Below are 21817 nucleotides of genomic sequence, written 5' to 3'. Positions count from 1 at the left end.
AATGTTTTTAGACAACTGCACCATTAAGCCTACATTGTACAGATAATATTTCTGTTATCTGGACTGAACATCTGGACTCATTTACTGGCTTTCACCATAAGTTTAACAACTATCATCCCCTCAATCAAACTTTCTTTGGAATACTCCTACACTACCATGAACTTTCTAGATACCACAATCCATATCCAGGATGGCTAGGCTGACCATATGGAAATCTGGGACACTACCCATCTCTCCCCCCATGCTCTCAAGTCAACAGGGGCAGGGCAGCATGCTGGGCAGGCAGCAGTGCCTGCCTGCCAGCCTGCAAGGTGCTCCACATTGCTGCAACTCCCGGCCAGACTGTGCCCCATGCCCCTGTTTCCAGGATACCCATTATAATTCCCAACAACTGGCCAGAACCAGCCTCCAAAATCTGGGACTGCTCCAGCTAAAAAGGCACATATGCTCACCCAAAGGATGGCACCCTACAAACCAATGTATACAGACAACTCACCGGCTACCATACCTATTTCTACAAGACCAGCGGTCATCCCAAATGCACCAAAAAGGCTATTATTTACAGCCCAGCCCTCAGATACCACCACATTTGCTCTGAGAACACTTGTAATGCCCACCTGACCAACCTAAAATCTGCCTTTATGCAACAAGAACACTCCAGTAGACCATACATTTGAAACAGCTATCCAAATATCTTTCGGTAACTGATATAATACAAATTGGAAACCACCTGTGACTGCACACACCTGGTCATCACTTACTACCCCACACTGGAACAAATCAGAAGAATTGCTGAACTACAGCTTATACCGGACAAAGTTCAGACCTTGAGGGAAATATTCACAGCCCCTTTGCTTCTGGCTTTCAAACAACGCCCTAACCTTGCTTATGACGATGAGCTGGGCAAACCTACCCAACAGACATCAAGTGGAAAGGACACGGACTTGCCAGAAACACTTAACCTGTCAGCACATCTCCACTGCCACCACTATCAAAACTGTCCATAAAACACACATGCCTTTTGCAAAATGTGATATACCTGGTATTCCAGTGCACCAAGTGCTCTCATCGCAACTAAGTGGGTGAAACTAAACTATGCACCAGAATGAACTTCCACAAAAAAAATATACAAAAAGGACAGAGACATACACACATTATTACGAGCACGTTTCTCACAGAACAACCACTCCCTTTCTGACTTCACTACTCTTGTGCTCAAGGGAAATCCATCCAACACCTTAAAAAGGTGAACTTGGGAACAAAACATCACAAGCTGGTGACTAAACACTGTCCAAGGACTAAACACTGATATCAGTTTCATGGCACATTATATTTTACTCAACTGCTGAATTCTTTCCACACAGGAAAAGGTGAGAAAGACCCTCCTCCCTTTTGATAGGTCTTGATTTCCCAGTAATCAGCTTCTTTTCCTCTGCTAGCTGTGTCTGCTACACCTGAGAATTTCTATTGGTCCCTCCCCTCTGCTATGTGGTGCCTGGTTCCTGTGACCAGAAACCCGAGAAAAAATTCTTGCATTTGAAAGCTTGTTTAACTTTATCCCAATTATATAGTTGGTCCAATAAATCATGATTAGCATCCCTCGCAGCTGAGAGTGACTGTTATCTGTGAGTTTGGCTTTGTCAGCCATCTTCAATCTGGGATCAAAAGGTTCTATTGCAACTCAGGTGCATGTGTGGGGTGGGTGGCTCCAGATTCTTGATTCAGTCCATGACATGCTGTTTTGGCAGCTCCTTCTTTTCCGTTTCCTGCTGTGGTCGTGAGGTTTCCAAGTACCGAAAACCCTTGCAGCAGGCACTTTGTCACCTAGGACTGCCCTGAATGAAGAGTCTCCCATGAGTTAATGTAAATGATGCATTTTTTTTCAAGGTGGCCTCAAGGACCTCTTTGAAGTGCTTTCTATGCCTTCCGCTTGAGTGTACACCTTGACTGAGCTGGGAGAATAAAACTTTCTTTGCGAGTCTAGAGTTGGACATCTGGATGATGTGGCCAGCCCACTTGATACTTGGGTTGTTTGCTTGCAAAAGGATGCTAACTTTAGAATGTCTATCTTCCCATTGGATTCAACAGATCTTCTGCACGCAGCGCTGAAGGTACTTTTTTAGTGGCTTGAGGTATCTCCTATACATTGTCCACATCTCATGAGGGTCCAGTAAAAGATAGCACCTTAAAAAATCCTTGCCTAAGGACAGCATACTTGGAACACTCCTCCACTTGACAATCTGTCAAAAATAAAAGCTGGCCAAGTATGTCAAAGACACACAAATTCCCACCCAGATACTACTACTTATGCATGGAAACATAGTGAAGTGCTAATCTACTATAATTTTGTTTCATTTAAAAAAAATGTAGTGAAGCAACTTGTTTTACATGTTTATAGATTCTGAAGTATGATATCAAAATTCGCAACTACAAAATCCACTGGATTAAACTTTAAGGCCTAACAAATCATTGATTTTCAAAGGGCGGGGGGGGAGGGCTGCCGCCTTATTCACAGGTGTTGTCTAACTGAAGGCATAAAAAGGATAATGAGAATGATAAAAAGGATTGTTTTCAGTACAGTATAACAGGTAGTACATTAGTTATATAACAACTGGAGGCATCTTGTAGCTAGGTAGCAGAGGAAACTTTCACAAATAATTTTTAATAAAGGTCAACAAATATTTATGAATTAATAATAACTATTATATAAAATAGCTAAGATTGTTAGGTGTATTTCTATAACTTTAACTCAGAATTTCCTGGGTTTGTAATTATCTCCCAAATAAGTATTACAGCATCCTTATACTGTTCTTACTCTGAACTATAACTTCAGTTTAATGTATTTTCATGTGGGAATTAGAGAGAAAGGGCTTGTAAACCATTTGCTTTAATTTTTTTAAAAGTGGAAATAAAAGGATATTCCTAGATCATTGGTAATATGCACATACAACAGGACATATTTTTATGGTGCAGATTTGTCATGATTGCAGACTAAAATAATTGATGGTTAAAAAGTTAGAAATCTGTTGCTTTAAGATGGTGATTATACTAGGAAATTATAATTGGTTTGTGATTCTTACATATTAAGCCACAGAACATTTTTGGCCTCAGCACCCCTCCGTAACTCCTGAATTTGGAGGCACTTGATTTCAATAAGTTTATTTATAATAGCACTTAACTCCTGGCTCAGAGATGCAGGTGTTGAGGGCAGGAGTGAGCACATAGGACATTTATGTACAGTTTAGATTATCATTTGTATGCGATGGTTTGGATAGGGATCATCCTGCCTCAGACAGGGGGCTGGACTAAATGATTCTGGAGGTCCCTTCCAGCCCTACTTCTCTTATGATTTGATTTTAAAAAGCTGTGAAGTAAATGCTGCAGAAATACTGTTTACTTCAACTCCCAAAGAAAGTACATACTATAGGGAAAAACCCAACAAATTCTGTAAGTAAACTGTCACTATACTTGTTCAGGCATTTGCTTATAACAGGTATTTACTTAATTGGGAATGAGATGACGCTAACTACCTCTCTTATAAAAAAAATGTTTATAGGACCATTTATATCATAAGATATCCATAATAATTTAGTTCCATAAACTGCAGGGGCCAATGGCAGAAGGACAAAATGCTTTGGGTGTGGACTTCAACCATCTGAGAAGCATAACTAATCCTTTAAACCATACGCCCTGAATCTTGTCTGTGATGTTAACACTGTAATTTGTTCTGTCCCCCACCCCTTGATGTTAAAGTCATAAACAAATGGTATTTTTGTACAACTTTTTTACATATGATATATAGTCTATGTTCACACAATTTTACTTTTTACTGCTTACTCATTATTTTAAGACCTTTCTTTTGTTTGACTTCTTATGGTGCTGTTAAACAATAGATTTAGTGGTCATAATGCCTCATTCAAAAGATGTCTTTGCTGTCAGCTTCTTACGAAGCCAGAGGTGTGCTCAAAACCTCTGAAAACCCAGTCAGTAGCAGTTCCTTTACCAATCCCCAGAAAGATGGCCAAAAAAGTTAACATATTAACAGCCATGTTACCTTTCTTGCTATGGTCTCTTCACACAGAAATCTCTTTCCCTTTAAAGATGATTCCAGAGCAGCTGTCTGCTAAGCAGTCCTTGATGGGATGGCTCCAAGGGAGCTGCACTACCAGGAACAGCTGGGGAAGCCAGGATCTCAAGGACCTGGGGGCTAGTGGCCAGTCTGTCCACAGAGGTTGAGGTAAACACAGTTCCTACCCTGGGGAAGAATTGAGGAATCTGTGAGGAGAACCTCACTAAATTTTATTTTCTACTCTATATCTTCTTGTGAAAGAACTTGAATTCAGGCTCCAACTTCCTTCCTTCCCTAGATACTGCATTTTATGCAAAAATAAATAAAAACATGTATATTTAATAAAGAAGATTGTGATGGCTAGTCAGAGTGCTGGCACTACGATAAAGGAATCTACCTGTTCCAGCACTGGGGAAAAAACTCATTTACAATGAAGGTCTATTGGAAAACCTGATACTTAGAAACACTTTATCATTTTAACAAATTACAGATAAAAAACAAATCATCTACAATAACATATTTGAATTGTTTCAAAAAAATATTTTTCTCCTGATTTACATTCCTTTTGAGTAGCTTATTTTGGCCTGCAGCTGCCCCTGCAGCGCTCTGAATGGGGCTGAGCCCATGCGCTCCCCCACTAGGGGCAGCCGCACCATGCTCCTGTCCACGTCCAACAACAGCACTGTTCCAGCCCCAAAAACCTCCCTGACCTGCGTGCACAGCTTTCCAGCAGGGCTGCTGCAGCCACCTGGGTACTGCTTGGCTTCCCTGCCTCTTCCTCCTGCCCCTGCTATACTACTCCAGGCAAGGGGGAAAAACTACAGCCAGACAACTCCTGCCTCAGTGCTTGGGGCTCCAGCTCCAGCCACCTTCTACCCACTCAGCTGCCTGCAGGCGGCTGCTCATTGTGCCAGGTGGGCACAGTAGGTGGGAGCTGGAGCTGAAGCCCTGTGCACTGGGGCAGAAGCCACCCAGCTGCAGCTCCACACCGGCCTGATGCGGTGCAGCAGGGGCAGGAGGAGGAGCAGCTGCTGGAGCTGGGAAAAACTGAGCAGCACCTGGACAACTGCAGCAGCAGCATCAGCGAGAGCAACCCTGCAGGGAAACTGCGTGCACTGGCCAGGGTCAGGGTGCTGCTGTTGCAGGCAGAAGTGTGGCGTGGGCTGCCCAGGGTGGGGGAAGGCAAGGCATGGCCCCATGTGGAGTGCCGTAGGGGCAGCCTGGGCCAGGTACAAATCAATTGGTGGGCCAGATTCAGACCGCAGGGCATATTTTGCCCACCTGTGAGATGGGTCCTCAGTAGGATCTTTAGGGAAAAAAATGTCACTAAATCCTCCTTAAGAGACCACAAGAAGCTAATGTTTCCATTGTGCTTGCTGGGTATTGCAGAAACATCTGCTTATTTAAGGCAGGGTTTTAATCTCTTGCCAGTTCTTATATGTGTCATCTCAAATCATCACAGAAATTTTGAATAGAGATGGATACAGATGCATATTAAGGAAAGTTATTTTACATGTGTAAGGCAATTCTTCGTGTGCGTTTTTGCCACTACTCTGATGATAACTACTGGGAGAGGGGGTTGCTACATCAATGATCATTCTGCACCTGATGAACACACTTTGTAATCACCTCTATGCTAAGAGGAACTAATATATGTGCAGCAAGTGAAGATTAGGACACTGACTAAATAACAATCATTTTAATTTTTGTTATGATACGAATCATTTTTGTGATGAAACACAAAGTCATGTATTAACCCATTTCTAGACCAGTCATTTCCCTGCCACTGGTTAGAAGAATGCAAAGTAAACAACTTGGTAAAAGGCAACCTGGACTTTTAAAATTAATTCAGTTTTTACTAATCTGTAATATTTGTAATATTTTTGCTAGAAAGCCTTTGAAAAGCAGCTTTCTGTGAAAAGTTTGCTGCCTATCTATTTAAAACTAATTATAAACAAACACACTTCTTTTCAAACTTTCCACAGAAAGCTGTTTTTCAGACTTTCTACCAAATATTACAAATAGCAATAACCATGGTAACTTTGTTTCTAAGGCCTCCACATGACCCTAAGTCTTGTATAACCACTGTTGGCAGGAACAGAAAAAGCTAAAATTCAGAAATGATCTAATTTAATAAGCCTCTCATTACCAGCTTGTAAATACAATATTCCAGCGAAACTCTTCCCATTAAGACTATTTTTTGAGTATGCAGAAGCAAACGGGCTATGGCAGCACACTTGCCCTAGAACTGCCTAGCAGGAACTTAGGTGCTTACATATCAAGGTGTTTGCTTTCTTTTCCACCTTCTTTTATGCAGCTCTACTGTAAGGTTCAAATAGCAACATGAAATAAAAACATGAGATTGACATTCTGACCTATCCAAACAACAATGATGGCACTGACTTCAGAAAGAGGAAAATAATGCTACTAACGTACAAGTTCAGCTGTAGCCAAGTGTTAGCTGGGTATTTCAGACCTAATATTTCTAAGGGCTCATCTATGTGAGGTCTCTCAAGAAGCTATGGGGAAATTAGCTAGTATGTGGATACAGCCATTTATTTGTAGGTACAACAGCCCTGTATTGTTGTGGTTTGAGAATATCAATCTAATGTCATTTTCCCACTGAACAGCAGTATTCACAAGGAGGGCAAGGTATGTTTCAAGTTATGCATAACTGATTCCACCCTTTAGGTTAGGGATGCTCATCTCACGTTCCATGTACCAGATTCAGCCCCCGGAATCATGTCATCAGGCCCATGGGGCTCCCTACAGGTCTGAAAGTTTGGCAATAGGGGAATGGTTGCCACTCCTCTGCTGAAAAAACTTCTGGATCAATGAGGAATCCTGCAAGCTGGATAACGTGGCCCTGTGGGCTAGATCAGGTGTGCAGGGTGGTGAATGTCCCCTGGGCTGGGCAGAGGCACAATCCTAGTGCAGGGGGCCTGATTCCAGATGCTGGGCTTGATCGTGGCACACACAGCCTGATCTGGCCCGTGGGTCAGCCCTGCACTGCTCATCTGGCGTGCAGTGCTGAAATGCTTGGACACTACTGCTTTAGGTGATCCACTTTAACTTTTCTGCTATGTGTACAAGTCACACATTATTCCATTTTATTGGTATCTGCATCTTTTTACGTGCCTGCACCAGCTAGACAAGTGTAGACATGGCCTAAGAGTAATAAACAAACAGCTTCTTAACAGTTCTCATAAGGAGCCTGTGGTCCAATTCTATACTCTGTGAAATCCACAGGAGTTCTGCTACTGATTTCAATGGCAGCAGGATCAAATCATAAAAGGTAATCATGGTATTTTATAGTATCTTAAAAGTCTTACCACTGAAACAGGTTCCATGGCTTCTTGCTTGATAGGGACTGGGTCAAACATTAGCATGTTTTTTAGGGAAAACTTCTGATGCCTTTGTTGTCTTGGGCTACAGAAGGGGGGGCGGAAAAAAAAGAAGCATTTTGGAAAGTTGTAGGAATGGTTAGACTCAACCCAGAATTGGGTTTTTTTGGAGCTCGCTCCTCCCGTTAGATCAAATTTATTTGATTTCATTTTTCCAAACAGGTAAGTTTTATATACTCCAATGCTTTATTACAAAATAATTATTCTGTGGTGTCATCTAATGTTACTATAATTTCAGTAAAGCTCTACACACCAATCATCCGAACAAGTTCAGGTATACCTCCATGCCTTATTTGTCAGAAAGTAGTAAACTTGTTCCATATATGTACATATAAATAAAAATGAAAGGTTAAGTTTTATTATTATAAAAGCTTCCTATTAATTCCACAATATGCAAGGCATAAACTATAGTCTCCAGCCAGTAGGCCTGATGGTGGTGACTAAATACTGGTGCTGCAACAGCTAGCCACACAAAGGGAGGAAACTTAAGAGCAAGGCTAGTTTAGAAAAGCACAGCAGACATACTGCCAATAAGACACCACAACTGATGCATCAGCTGCTTCCCAAAAGAGAACAGATTACACATCCACCACAGCCAGTTGGGAAATAACCGATATTAAAAACTGTGCTAGTAGTAAGTTTCTATTGGAACATTTTATATGGATACATAGATACATCTGAATTATGTTACGTAGGACTACATACAAAATCTTGCCCAGCCTGGCCTCAAGGGCTGACAAAGTATTAAAGTTGACATACAGTACATGGAAAACCACTTCACCATCCCAGACAAGCTTTATGTTCTACACTGAGTGGGAGCATTAACAAATTCAACTACTTCCAGTAGGTGGTGCTAGATACCTATAACACTAGGATTCTACCATGTTACATCAGGACATTTTCACTGTAAGATTAAAGCTCACTAAACAAATTAAAAGGCTTTAATGGTAGATGAAAAACTGTCTTATGAATTAAAGAGTTAAAAGTATGCATGCTTCAAACTGCCAAATTCCAATTGTTCCACACTAATGAGCAAGCATGCAATAGATAAATCAGTGAGCACACCTTAAATAAAATTATTTTAGATATATAAGAATGATTTTTTTCCATCCATTTCAGGGATAAAAGAAGAAAGTTTAGTAATTTAATGAAAAACCCACTCAAGTGTGGGTTCCTAAATGACAGAAGAAAACAAAGTACCGTGAATAAAATTTTGAAGAGTAAATTTAAGCATCAATATAAAATCATCCACCGAAGGACCTGATCAAACCAAATAAAAAAAAAAAGAAAAAAAAGAAAAAAAAAGAAACAGATATAATAGTTCAAAGAAAATGCCATTTTTGTCCAATTTTAAAGGTGGCCATACTTGATATAATCTGGATTGGCTATATATGTTCCTCTGGAAAAGAAGAAGAAGAAAAAAAAAAAGGAGAAACAATTATGTCTATCTTAATCCTGTGATTTAAATGAGATTTTTTTCAGGTTGTGAACATTTTATATCATCTTTTCTAATGCTAAATCTTCCTACTTACCATCAAATGAAAGAAATATGTCAGTTTCCTCAAATATCTACATCTGACAAAATAAAAGGAAAAGCATGTTCCACAATGTAACCAGCCTTTTCTGCACGCCGGCCTTCATTTAGGGGAATTTAGAAGAGTTGCTTTCAGAAAGTTTCCAGAAACTTTCCATTTTTAATTTAAATGATATAGTTAAAATGACAAGAAATAACCTTTTTAAAGCAAAAATACAAGGTAAAAGTCATTCCAAGTCATCCATTTTTCCTTCCACCACGTCTCCTGCCACTGTTGTGGTTCTGCATTTCCATTTTTCAGGGCTGTTTATTTTCTACCTGTTACTGGATGTCAGTGGGTGAAACACTTTATATGGCTGAAGAAAGTTACATTCTCATGCTTCACAGCACATGGATATGGGCAAGTTAGAATGAAACTGATAATAGAAAGTGTAGTGGACAGAGTAAAAGTGAAAAGTTTTTCTCTTTAATCTCTTTCCGTTAGAGTAATTTAACAATAATAGGCTAAAATTTCATTGCTGTATCATGTATTTGTAAATTCAGTATTTCTTTATTGGGTATTATACTGATTTTTTTAAACTATAGTTAAGAGGAATACCTCTCCCGTCCCCCTCCAGCTAGGTGGTAAGAATAAACTGATTTTATAAGCAGATCATTAAAATATGTACAACATTTTTTTCCCCATGGGTTTGGGTTATAAATCTTGTCCTTCACCTTATGTAAACTGGTGTAACTCCAACGGAGTCAATTTACACCAGCTGGATAAACTCCCAGGATGCAAGATGGATTTCTGGAAGACTAAAGTATCCTCCAAACTATCTGAGTCACTTTGAGGAGAAATCCAATCATTCATACATAAAGTGAATTACAAATCAAAGAAGAGCCTTTGTCTCAAAACAGTTAGAGTTTTTTGCATTAAAATACTTTTTATGTGGGTAAAAGAGTTTAAGCTACATGTAATCTGAAACTAAATAATTAACTGTGATCCAGTAGGCAAACATTCCACCTTTCTTGCTCTCTTTGCTAACAAGCCACCCAGTTATACTTTCCTGCCTCCTCCCATACACTCCACCCTATGGATCTTTGCCAAGACAGCCCAACTTGTCCAAACAGGACATGGCTCTTGATAAGATTCTGCTCACACCCTGTACTTCAGAAAGACAAGTGAAGTAATTGATTTTTGTATGCAAATAAGGACAGGTGCAAAGGTCTAAGCAAAGTCTCCCAACATTTTCATATCCCAATGAAGAGACAACAAGTAAGAAAAAGAAAGACCTTGTCCTTTATTAAAGTAAAATCTGCTACATGTGATTCAATTTTCAGTGATTCTTTCTTTCTGAAAGGAATCTTACCATGGAAATAGTTAATTTTCTTGTCAAGATTACTTTTAACTTCTAGACAGGGATGGTTTGTTATTTCAGAGATGTGAATAAAAGTAAATGAAAGCTTAAAGGTACTTAACACATATTCTGACAACAAGGATTTGTACAGACTATTTACTTTGGATAAGATTTGCCAACGGGCAAAGCAGCCACAGAATGCACTGCACCAATGGCTGTTTTGCAACCCTGGGGGAGGGCTGCACAAAGCAGCTATGCAGGTGTGTTCTGCATGTCTATATTCAAGGAGAAGGTCCACTTCACTCTATGAAACTACTATGCAAGAAGGTGATTTAGAAACACTTGAAATCTCCCAATGGAGATATACATAAGCTTTGGCTTGTGTTCCAGTGAAATATCTGGAATAGTCATCAGTGGTGTGACCTCTGTGACCTGTGGACTGGGGGGCAGAAGCAGGGGGTGAAGAAGACAGATTCTGCCCTTTAACCTTTGCACAGTACCTATACAAAGCTTGTTTAGTCAGTCCTTGTGCCTGGGGAAGGTGAGACTGTCGACTTACGGTGTTGTGAGTCTCAGGCTTTGTACAGAGACTGTAAAGCATTAGGTTATAATTTGATGATGTACACAGAATTACTACTTCAATGAGTGCATGGTGGGGGCTGGGACAGCTTTTGCAACAGAGTATTTAGGAGCCAACTTGTTTGAACAATACTTTGCAGTTCTGCCTCTCTGGAACTAATTCTGATGATCTGAAACTACTTCTTTCTCCATATCTCAAGCCAAACTTCCCCTGCTATTACAGAGAAGTGATATTACCAGACGACCCCCCGGTTGAAATCTGTGTGACCCTGCATGAGAAATACTCTTCAGTGGATCTTTTAAGGATAATTAAACAAAGAACAGCAATTTGAGAAGAAAATTCTTTGGAAGTGTAAAGAAAGTCCCTCCAGACTTGGTAACGGAAAATATTCTATGGATAATACTGGCTGCTCATCAAAATCCTCAGTCAGCAAAATACACAAGTTTCATTTATTTCAATGGGAAGTAAGCAAGAGCTTTACTGAACTAGCTCCCAAAATAGCAGCAGCCAAAAAGTTCTTATGTATATTAGCACTTAGAATCAGCCAGATGCAATAGAAAACACAAAGGAGTAAAGGCCTAGGGTAGGGACCAAAGTTATGCACAAACCATTTTAAGTGATTGGAAACTACTTTAGATCTATAACACAACAGAAGTTCAGTGCATGTAAACCATTTTCAAAATGGTTAAAACTGGTACTACGTCCATCCAGATTTATCAGACTTAACTGATTTAGGTTAAATTGATTTACTGAGTTTCTGTCCCAGAACCCCTCCAGATTCAAGTTAACTCACAGTCCCCCAGCATCCCAGGATGCTTTGTACCTCCCCCACAAACCCCCTCTTGCAAGGAGGGTGGGGCAGGTTAGGCTTGGCCGGGCACCAGCTGTCTGCTCAAACCCAGCAAGGAGGCATGCTCTAGCACCCCCTGGCTTCTGGCCTGAGCCACTGCAGGCATGTAGCTGCATTTCTGGAATCAAAATGAATTCCTGTTCACTTGCTTATCAGTTCAATCTACACATCCTAGACCAACCTGCGAAGATTCAATCTGTTCAGCCTTGGGCTTTTTCACTGTCTGTACTTAGCATAGAGAGGATAGTATAGAGGGGAGTAGAGTGAAGCAGTTGGTCTAGAAGGAACAATAGTGGGAAAATTATAAAGATTTGGCTATATAACAAGAAAAAAAAATACCAATGGGTTGTCTTTTTTTTTGTATTGGATATGTAGTGGCATTTGGTAACAGCTGGTAAAACAGACAAGAAAACTCCAAGATAAAAGAAAGTTAAGATTAGGCAGAAGGTTTGGTTGAAGCTTTCCTCCACACGAAAAAGGAGCCAACTTAAACACATTTTGTGTAGATGCCACTAAATTGTTTTCGTCCAAAAAAACAAAGAGAACCCCCCCAAAGGTAAAGTGTTTGCTTTACATTTTAATATCCATTTTTTTTTAAAATTAAAAGGATGTTTCATTTTAAAATGTTAAATTTTCAGTCAATAAACTATTTTGCTGGATCAAAAAATACTTTTTGCAACTAACTTTTTTAGCTGAAGGTCTTTTCTCTTATTTCTCACCCTATTTTTCAGAAGTGTCAACAAACTAACAAAAATCAGTTATTGACAGTTTTATAGAAAGTGCTTCAAAAGATATACATTTCCCACTATTAGAAGCCACTTTGTCTATAACTATTTTGATATATTGATTTATCAGAAGTAAAGGAGGACACTATTTAATATTTCAATAAAAATTAAGGGTATACTTTTATAGGAACTCCATATTTACCCAACTGAGAAACCATCCTAGCAAATCATCTCTAAGGATACTCACAAAAATAAGAAGTTTTAACTGAGAAAATGTTACAGCTGTGGAACCTTGAGCAAACACTGCATCTACTGAACTGAAGAAAGGGAAGGAAGAAAGGGAGAAAAATTCTTTAGCCACCTCTTGTAGACAATACTCTCCCTTATCAGGGCAGACTGCTGTCTGGTTTCCTGTCTCAAGCTACTGCTCACAAGGAGAAACAGTCTAGCAAGGAGAACAGATCTGACTTTTAAAAGCAAGTGAAGTATGAAGAATGGTACGACACTTTTCCCCTGTCCAAACTGAACCAGAAAAAAAAAGTTAATTTTGAAGCAAATTTAAAAAGAACAAATATAAACAGAGCCTTCCTACTATTAGTGAAAAGTAGATGAAAACAGAGGCAGGAAAGAGCATTAGCGATCTCAAACATAAAAATAAACCTATTTTTACACTCACTGATTTATAAGAGCACTTAATTTAAATTATAAAACTTATATGTTTCTTTCAACCACTTAAAACATACATTGACAGGTGGAATAGAGCCCCATCAAGTCAGACAAATAAGGTTCTGTGTTCAACAAGTGTTTTAAAAAAAATCCAGCGTTAGGATAGAAAATGCCATTCTCTAATATTAAGTTTATTCTTCTACTTGCTCAAACACATTCAAGACAAACATTTAAATCTTTGACAACATAAGGCAAAAAAATGCAAACGTCAAGTGAAAAGTCAGTAATGACTGAGTAATAATTTATGCTCTTAGTTTTATTGAAGATTTGAAAATAGAAGAAAAATGTCCATGCAAATGTGTGTCTGGGGCAATTAAAGAGTGAACGAGTGAGAGAGGATGGTAGAGGTGGAAGAATGATTAAACACTGGATTCTCTAAGACTGGAGAATTCATTCCTACATGCACCAAAGTTTGATAGTGATATCCTGACTGCACATACCAGATAAACTTGCACAAATTTTTCAATTATGATGTGGTTCAGCGTTTAAAATCTGTTCAAGCTTTATCTCTCTATTTAGCTAATATATTCATGTACTGGTTTCCCCTGGGCCAGATCAACAATGAGTATTAAATCTCTACACGGAAGTCGCACTAGAAGAAACCATAGGAAGGGTTAAATTTGTTCCTAAAACCAGCTCTGCCAAACTTCATATTCTGGACTGGAGGCAACTAGCCTTGGAATGAAAACACAAAGCTCCAACATTAACTGCAAAGGAGTTTTATTTTTTAAGGACCTTCTGCTAGCAGTGTTGCTTAATGTTAAAAAATTGCTCTACAAAATGTATGGCCTTTTGAATCTCAGTTTAAGATTTTATATCAAAAACTTTGTTTATAGAAATTGTACTACAAATTTGACTGTGTTTGGACACAATAGTAAACCAAAGGTTTTGATCTTCCAAGAAAACAAGATAAAATATGAATGAAGCTGAAATTCTTGTGCAGAACAGACCTATATACTATGCCATATGCAGTTTTCCAGCACTATCAGCTCTTTTTAGTATTTTCCTTTTTCCCAAAATAGATTAATATACACATTATTTATAAACACAACTTACCCAATTTATTAGCTCCTGAGATCCCTTGAAATAACTTTTATATAATTTGTATTTCTGAAGAGACAAAAAGCAAAATTAAGATTACTGGCATGTAGGGTATGCATATTTTTAAAAATAAGTAAGCTATTGCCTTTAATATAGATTTAATTACACTTTAAAAAGGGGAAGCTTAGATAAATTTCAGATGTAGATTTCAATGTAATTACATTTAACCATATGCCATCTGCAGCTACAGAGATTACTAGGAATAAATAAAGTAAAAAAGAATAGGCATATATAGGACAAAGCAGAAACATTGGTGTATATGAAAGAAAATTTACACCTTCCATGCACAAGTGACAGAAAGGAAGAAATAATTCATCTCTTATTTCATTTGGGGTCTGATTTAAGGCCTATACGAGGAGGCATTGTGAATCTTTCTACTGATTTCAATGAGCTTTGGCTCAGGGTCCTTAGCTCTTCTCCAGTCAGCGCCGGGGTAACAGAAAGGTTTCTTATGTTCTCTTTTTCAGTTTTCTCTTGCTGTTTCTCTGTTTCTTGTATTTTCCCTGCCATCAACCAAGCCAAGAAGGGAAGTCTAATCTACTCTACTGCTTCAAAAAAAGTGTTCAGAATTTAGCAAAATATTGGACCACCATATCTCTTTAACCCAAACAAAGTTTTGTCAGCATTTGCTTGCATTGTATCTACAAAAATATGGATTTTCTAGTTCTAGATAACAGCAATATACTTCCTTTCACCCAACACTGTTCAATTCTACTCTTGATCTTAACTGGACTAGAGAGTGGTATCTTCAGGTTAGAAAGAGACAGAAGCCAATATATTTATAAAAAGTAAATACGCTGGTCTGAATTGTCTTTACATCTAACAGTGGCATTATACTAATGCAATTCTATGGCATGAATGCAATTACTCCAGACTTACACTGATCCAAGTGAGAGAAATTAGGTTTATGGTTTTTTAAACATTTACTTATTTATGCAATTTAGATGCCACTCTTCCCAACAACAGCTCAGGTTCTATAAATACAGGTTCAAAGAAAAAAAAAAAAAAGAATACAATTATTTATTCTCCCATGCATTAAAAGTTAATTCAGACATCTCATGATGACATAAACACAGGCATCTTAAGAAATCATGTGTATGTAGAGACATGATAACTCACTGGGTGGGGACTGGGAGTTGAGGGGCAGTGACAAGGGGCCTGGACTAGGCTACTGATCTACCCAAAAACAGTCTGAAACAGGAAAGAGCACACATATGCCACTTGGAATGTATGACGCAAACCCCAGCCTTGAAACAAAGAACAGGAAACAGCTCTGCTGGCTGTGTGGAGAGAAAGCATAGAGAAACATTTAGGCGGCCCTCCCTGACCCTATATTCATGAGCAGCTGGAGGTTTTTAAACAACAACAGTGGGTGGAGGTGTTGGTTCACTGGGTGTGAATAAAAACACTGTCTTTATGCAGGAGACCTGCCCTATTTACAAACAAGCAAACATCACTTGCTGGCTTATGCTGCTAAGTGTAGGTATTTTAGGCAGCATGGGCATGATGATTAACCCGAGTGTATCTGGGATTTCTTTTCTGCCTATACACTGCTAATATTTAACCTCAGGCTGGTTCTACATCAGGTCACAGTCCTAACTTGCAGCTGAAAATTGAAAACCTTCTTCAAAAGGAAAAGAAAGAAAAGAATCAGAGTATTACAGGAACTAATTTTAAAAGGCCAGCCTCTAACAGAAATTACCTATTTTTCACTGGAAAAATTCAGTAGAGTTTACTGGCTGATGACATAACCCACATTTCAACTGGGAAATGCAACTACTACAACAGTTAATATCTGATAGCAATTCTGGCTAATTTTCACTTTTCAGAAGCACTCGCCGCAGCGTGCGCTCGTATATATGATTACATACATACAAACAACAAAATTTTATGAGTTGAACTAGCTTAGTGCAAATATAATACTTGACAGGTCATAAATACCCATTACTAAGAACATCCAGCAAACTACTTGAGTAAGAATCATAGGGTAGTAGGGGAGAAAAAGCAGATCTCATGAAGATAATGCATCAGAACTGTAAATTTCTCACACAATTTCATTCAGATCTACAGCTCTACTGAAACCCTCGTTTACAATATACTTTGAACTAGTTTCACATTGGGGGCCAGACAGCTGCTGTACTTGATGTTATCAAACGTGAGAAATTTGTGCTGCTGGATTAGCATCGTAGTAACCATGGTAACCACTCTAAGGTTTACTTTAATAACTGCAATTTAAGATATACATGAGATTATAAAACAGTACTGAAAAATTTACACAGTAGTGTGTGGGTTTATGTTTTACAGTAGTTTCTTATTTTCTCCATACTTATGCTTGCATTTCCAAATGATAAATGGTATCTAGCTATTCAGATAGCCCCTCACTGCAGTTAATTGGGAAGTGTTCAGCTGCTTCATTCACTCTTGCATCACTGCTTACCCATCCTGAATACTTTTGATTTGGCTGATAAATATAGCCATTTTGTAGGTGTAGAGGGGAGTTTCTCAAGCTTTTCAGACGAGGCACACCTCAAAAGGCATAAGGCACACCTCAAAAGACCCTTCAGAAAATGCTAGTTCTTAGCCTTCCCTCTCTTTTGGACTACAGAAAAACAAAAGAGCAATCATTCCTTTGCAAAGAACTCCAAAGATCACAGTAAGTCAGTACAATTTAACAATATGGATTCCTACTTGAAATCTCAGGGTTTACCTCGCAAATAGTGTTTGGACACCTGCACTACCTACCAACAGTCTACTACTACTACTACCACCAACTACCAACACCAACAGTACCTACCATTCTGTGGCACCTTGCAACACCCTTGAAAGGATCTACAACCCTGGTTGAGAATCACCTGTCTAAGATGTAGTCACAATACTGTCTCAGATCTGTTACTTACTGGACAAAATTTCCACTTCCTCATGGAGGGAAAGACTGCTTAACATTTCTCCCCTCAAGCCTTAATCCTCCAACTTGCATTAATGTGCATTAAATCACTGCAAGCAAAAACTTATTTACCTGCTTGCAAGAAGAAAAACAATGCCACCCAGCCAAAAACTGTTTTGTATTGTTGCATCTGAGTGATATCAAACAAAATAGTATATTTTAAAAAGAGTAAGAAGAAAAGTTAGTTTGAAATAAATCTCTCCTGGGTCAGCCAAGATTATTAAATCCAGATGTCATTCCTCTCATACAAGAAGTTCCTCATAAAACAACCAAGGGAACACATCTTAAAACTATTGTGTGGAAAAAAAGACATTTGCAAGGAGCAATTCGATTCTTTATTTTCAATAACTTGACAATGAACTTTTATGGACATTAAGTTAAATAAAATCAGAACCACAAAGCTCCTTCATCATTACGCATCCAAGTTCAACTTTTTCATAACAATGAAGCAGAGCTAAGCCCTATGAACTGTGACACTTCCTGAATTTCCAGAGAGGCACAAGGCTACCATGTAGGAGGTTGAAAACAAGCTGACAAAGCACATACATTAACTGGATTAAAGTGAGGGCTGCTAAAGAAATTGCTTTCTTTAAAAAATGTACAAGTTTGGAGAAACACGGCTACAATCTACACACCCAAGTTTGGAGACAAACTCATCTGGGTGTTGAAAAAACTTATTTGGGCGTTCTGGGGGCTGGACTTGATGATCTTCCGAGGTCCCTTCCAGCCCCAATGTCTATGAAACCTAATGTCTAATGTCTATGAAAAAGAGCACTGTTCAGGATTACTTACAACTTTCTGTCCAGTTCTGGCCTGGCTTCTTAAAAAATAGCACTTCTTTGACCCAGTTCCCCCTCCAGCAGCGTCAAACACACATCTGACAAAGAGCCAAGATAAATGCTCCCCTTCCCATTTATGCTTAGGAAAAAAAAAAACGCCACTCGGAATAAAAAGGTCGCCTATTGCGGACGTCCCGTCCATCCCCTGTTAAACTGAACCTCATCTTCTAAGTATCAGCGTTACCAGTCATGAGCCATCTAAACCTTTTTTTTTTTTTTTTTTAGGTGAGTGTAAAGCGGAGGAGGGGTAAATGAGGTAGAGCAGCCGGGTTTCACAAAGCATTTTGGGAGCAATATCCCACCTGGTGCAGTTCAGTGCTAAACCAGGGCTCACTCTGGTCCTTAAAAGTTGTTGAGTAAATAAGCACGATCTATGAGACACGAAAGCACGGAGAGCCGAGCTCCGCTGTCGGCCTCCCCCAGGCAGACGGGGAGGTCTCCGGGCCGTACTCGAGCAGGGCCCGGGGGTCCGCGCCGGGGGTGGCCTCTCGCAGGACTGGTGCAAGGCGGCTGCAGACGGACCCCGAGGAGATGCTGTGGAGCAACTGACGGGCCCCGGGGCCGCCGCCAGCTGGTGCTTTCCACGCCCGCGGGTCTCCCGGCTCCTGGCTGAGCCCAGGCCAGCGCGGGGCAGGCGGGCACTAGGTGCCGGGGAAACAATGGAGCGAGGCGCCGGGCCGGGGCTGCCGGGGGGGAGAAGCACCGCCTGCTCCCAGCAGCGTCTTGCACCCCCTCGGGGCACGGAGACCCCGTCCCTACCTTCCCCAGGCGCCTTGCAGCGCCGGCAAAGTTTGGCCCGTCCCGGCCGCACTCACCGTCGTCAGCGGCAGGCGGTGCGCGGCTCGGCGCTCGCGGCTCCCCGGCTCCTGGCACCCGGCTGCGCTGTCACATGACGCCGGCGCCGCTCGCTGCCAGGCAGCCTTGGCCGGCGGGTGAGCGCGGGGCGGGGCGGGGCGGGGGCAGGGCGGCGCCCCCCGCCCACTGAGTGGAGGCTGCGGTGGCGCTAGCCGCACTCACATGCACGGAGCCAGGCACGCCCCGCCCCGCCCCGCCCCGCCCCAGCCCCTGGGGCAGGCAGCCGTGCACACACTCATTACCCGGCACCAGGGCAGGGTGGGACTCGCTGCGCCGCTTCCCCGGCGCGTCAGGCAGAGGCGTGCACCGCCTGCCTAGCCCCGCACCCCGCTCCGCGCCCGGGGGCAGGAAGGGCGGCGCGGCGGCCGCGGCCTCGCAAACACGGGCGGTGGCGGCAGCGGGCAGGGCAAGGCCGGGCCGGGCCGGGGCCCCGCGGCGCTGCCCCTCCCAGCGTGGCTGCTGCCGCCAGAGGCAGGCGGAGGAAGAGACTAAGCCGCGCCAGGGACACCCGGCTGCCTTGGAAACGCGACAGCTTCTGGGGTCAGGGCAGCCCGAGCTTTGTGCGGCCGGCAGCGCCTCTGGCATCGTCCTCCTCGCGGGGCCGAGGCAGCAGGCGAGAGGAGCCAGCCTGGGGAACCTCCCCGGCGGGAGCAGAGAGCGCGGCCCTGTGTGACACCGGGGGCAGGTCTGGGCTGGGACACAGCAGTGCGGGCCTGGCCCGGCCCAGCCCCGTGCCGTTGGCCCACGAGAAGGTCCATTTTCCCGCAGGCCACAGTGATGTCCAACTTGTGCTCTCAGCCCCTCTGCTGCAACTCCGAATGCTCACCGTGGCCCCATTGTACTTGCATCCATGAAGCCCCAGACTACTGTGGTTTTTGGCTTTTTTATTTCCTTCTGAAGCCCTGAGCCCACAAGTAGTCCCGGGTACTTCAGGGGAACCATTATTGGCCTTGAGTGCTCCCTGGCTTGAATAAAGGGTTGGTCCTCCCTTAGGGTGGCTGTCATAGAGGGCATTCTGGTTTTCAGCTACTGTGTTCTCTATTGATACAAAACCCAATGCCTTTATAAAGGGGTCTGGTTTCATATCAAGGAGGGGTCTGGTCCTCCATGAGGGCCACCCTGTACTCCCTGCATGCTGCTGGTGGGCAGACAGACTATAGGGGAATGTAGCAGACAGACTATAGGGGAATGTATTACCCTTGCCTCCAGAAGTTAATTATCTGACTGTGCTGTAAAGTAGTGGTTTTCAGACTTCAGGAAGTTGAACCTTTTTCATATCACTTGTGGCACAGAACCCCTATCCCTATCCTAAAGACTGATACAAAGCCAAGTGACCTGGCATGGCAATGGCAGCTCACTGGCACCTGATTGCCTTCACCACTATTCCCCATTTCTTTTGAGAGCCCCTGGTGAAGGATCCCTGGAGCAGTTTGAAAAGTACTGCTGTAAGGTGTGAGATGTAAGTGAAAAGTCAAAGGTTGTTCACATTTGAGAGCAATTCATAAACGGGCAGGACATTTATTTATGCAAGTGCAGCAGCAGTGCTAAAGCTATATTTGCCCCTTATTTAGAGCTCATTTGCTTTTCCCTAGGAAGTGGTTCCCTAACCATGAAGCTCTCGGTTCTCTGAAAATGTGCTGGGTGCACAGCGCTTTATAAATGGACAGATTTCATTAGATGCCTAAGGAATGAGTTAGTGGCCTCACCTTAAGAACTTAGTTTTGAAAATATTGGCCTAATGTTTTAACTTCATATTTTGGGCTAGGACTCCAGATCTTTGGGGCTATGAATTTATTTCATATTCAGTATGATCTGATAAATCATTTATTGGCCTGAGTTACCTGTAATTACCTGAGTTACCTAAAGTGACATGAGATAAGTGATTAGCAAGGGCTAAATTCTACCTTAGTAAGGCCTGATTTTGCAGTGACGGAGTAAGGACAGCTGAAAGCCAATGGTGCTTTCTTTGAGGCGTGGAAGTGTAATTCCCATTGCAAAATCAGGGATTTATAATATAGAGGAAGTTATTTGGACTGGCACTCAACACTGCAGAAAATTAGGGAACAAGTATATAGGAACCTAATTGTATGTACCTGTTCTTGAACACTTTGTATTTTTCTCTCTGATTTTTTTTTTTTTTTACAATTATAGCATGAAAATAAAACAAAGACTTAAAGGGGAAAACATTTCAGCATTTTACTGCTTCTGTTGTTTGCAGTGGTGTTTCATCCATGCTTTCATACTTCAAGGGTATTTTAACTTATCCTTTGGCTCAGCTTACTCCATTGTCTAGATACCATTGCTGTAAAAATTAAACTAGGGCCCCAATCTGAAGCCCTGAAGAATACTATGTGGTACAACAATCAATTGTAGTATCTCTTGCTGAGTGATTATATTGCATCATGCCATTGCATGGTGTTGTTGAAATATCATGCTGCTCTTTAAACATGAAAGGGTATGTTATCAGGCTATAATATATGTAAACCCAAACGTACAATTACTGTGTCAGAGCACCCAGAGTGGCATAGTGTGGTGCAAAAGGAGCTGCTGCAATGGTTCCACTTGCATGTGTTGAAGAGTAAGGTAATTCTCTGTTCCATCTTTTTTTTGACTCAGGTGGAGCTACAATCATTTGGATTGATAGTTTAAATCCATGAAATCAAGGACAGAACTGTCTCAGGTTCAACGTGACATTTGTTCAATGTCAATGGAACAAATATGTGGTAGAGCTTGTTGCGGCTCCCTCATTAGGCAATGGGAGTTGTGCTTATTATTACCTGATTGTAATATTTTTTTATCTATGACATATATTAGTGGTGGTCAATTTATCTGGCCCTATGAGAGCCATAA

At 41.3% G+C, this 21817-nt stretch overlaps 1 protein-coding gene across 2 annotated transcripts in view; it reads right to left on the bottom strand.

Moving 5' to 3' along the window:
* Nucleotides 1-19038, bottom strand: part of KLF3 (Kruppel like factor 3) — a 44730-nt gene extending 25692 nt beyond the window's left edge. Inside the window, exons 1-3 of one of the 2 annotated variants that reach the window (XM_019553182.1) lie at nucleotides 18928-19038; nucleotides 14285-14338; nucleotides 7402-7498 (exon numbers count right to left, since the gene is read on the bottom strand). In XM_019553182.1, the coding sequence (XP_019408727.1) occupies nucleotides 7402-7458 (57 nt within the window). In that variant the 5' untranslated portion in view covers nucleotides 7459-7498; nucleotides 14285-14338; nucleotides 18928-19038. Of the gene's footprint in view, nucleotides 1-7401; nucleotides 7499-14284; nucleotides 14339-18414; nucleotides 18791-18927 lie in introns of those variants that run through there. The other variant, XM_019553183.1, reaches the window with a different exon arrangement.
* Between the last annotated feature and the right edge of the window lie 2779 nt (nucleotides 19039-21817).

This window comes from Crocodylus porosus, unplaced genomic scaffold, assembly GCF_001723895.1.
Source record: "Crocodylus porosus isolate Cpor-Errol unplaced genomic scaffold, CroPor_comp1, whole genome shotgun sequence".
Lineage (NCBI taxonomy): Eukaryota > Metazoa > Chordata > Crocodylia > Crocodylidae > Crocodylus > Crocodylus porosus.
The sequence above is the reverse complement of the archived record's forward strand: the minus strand, read 5'-3'. Positions and strand labels throughout refer to the sequence as shown.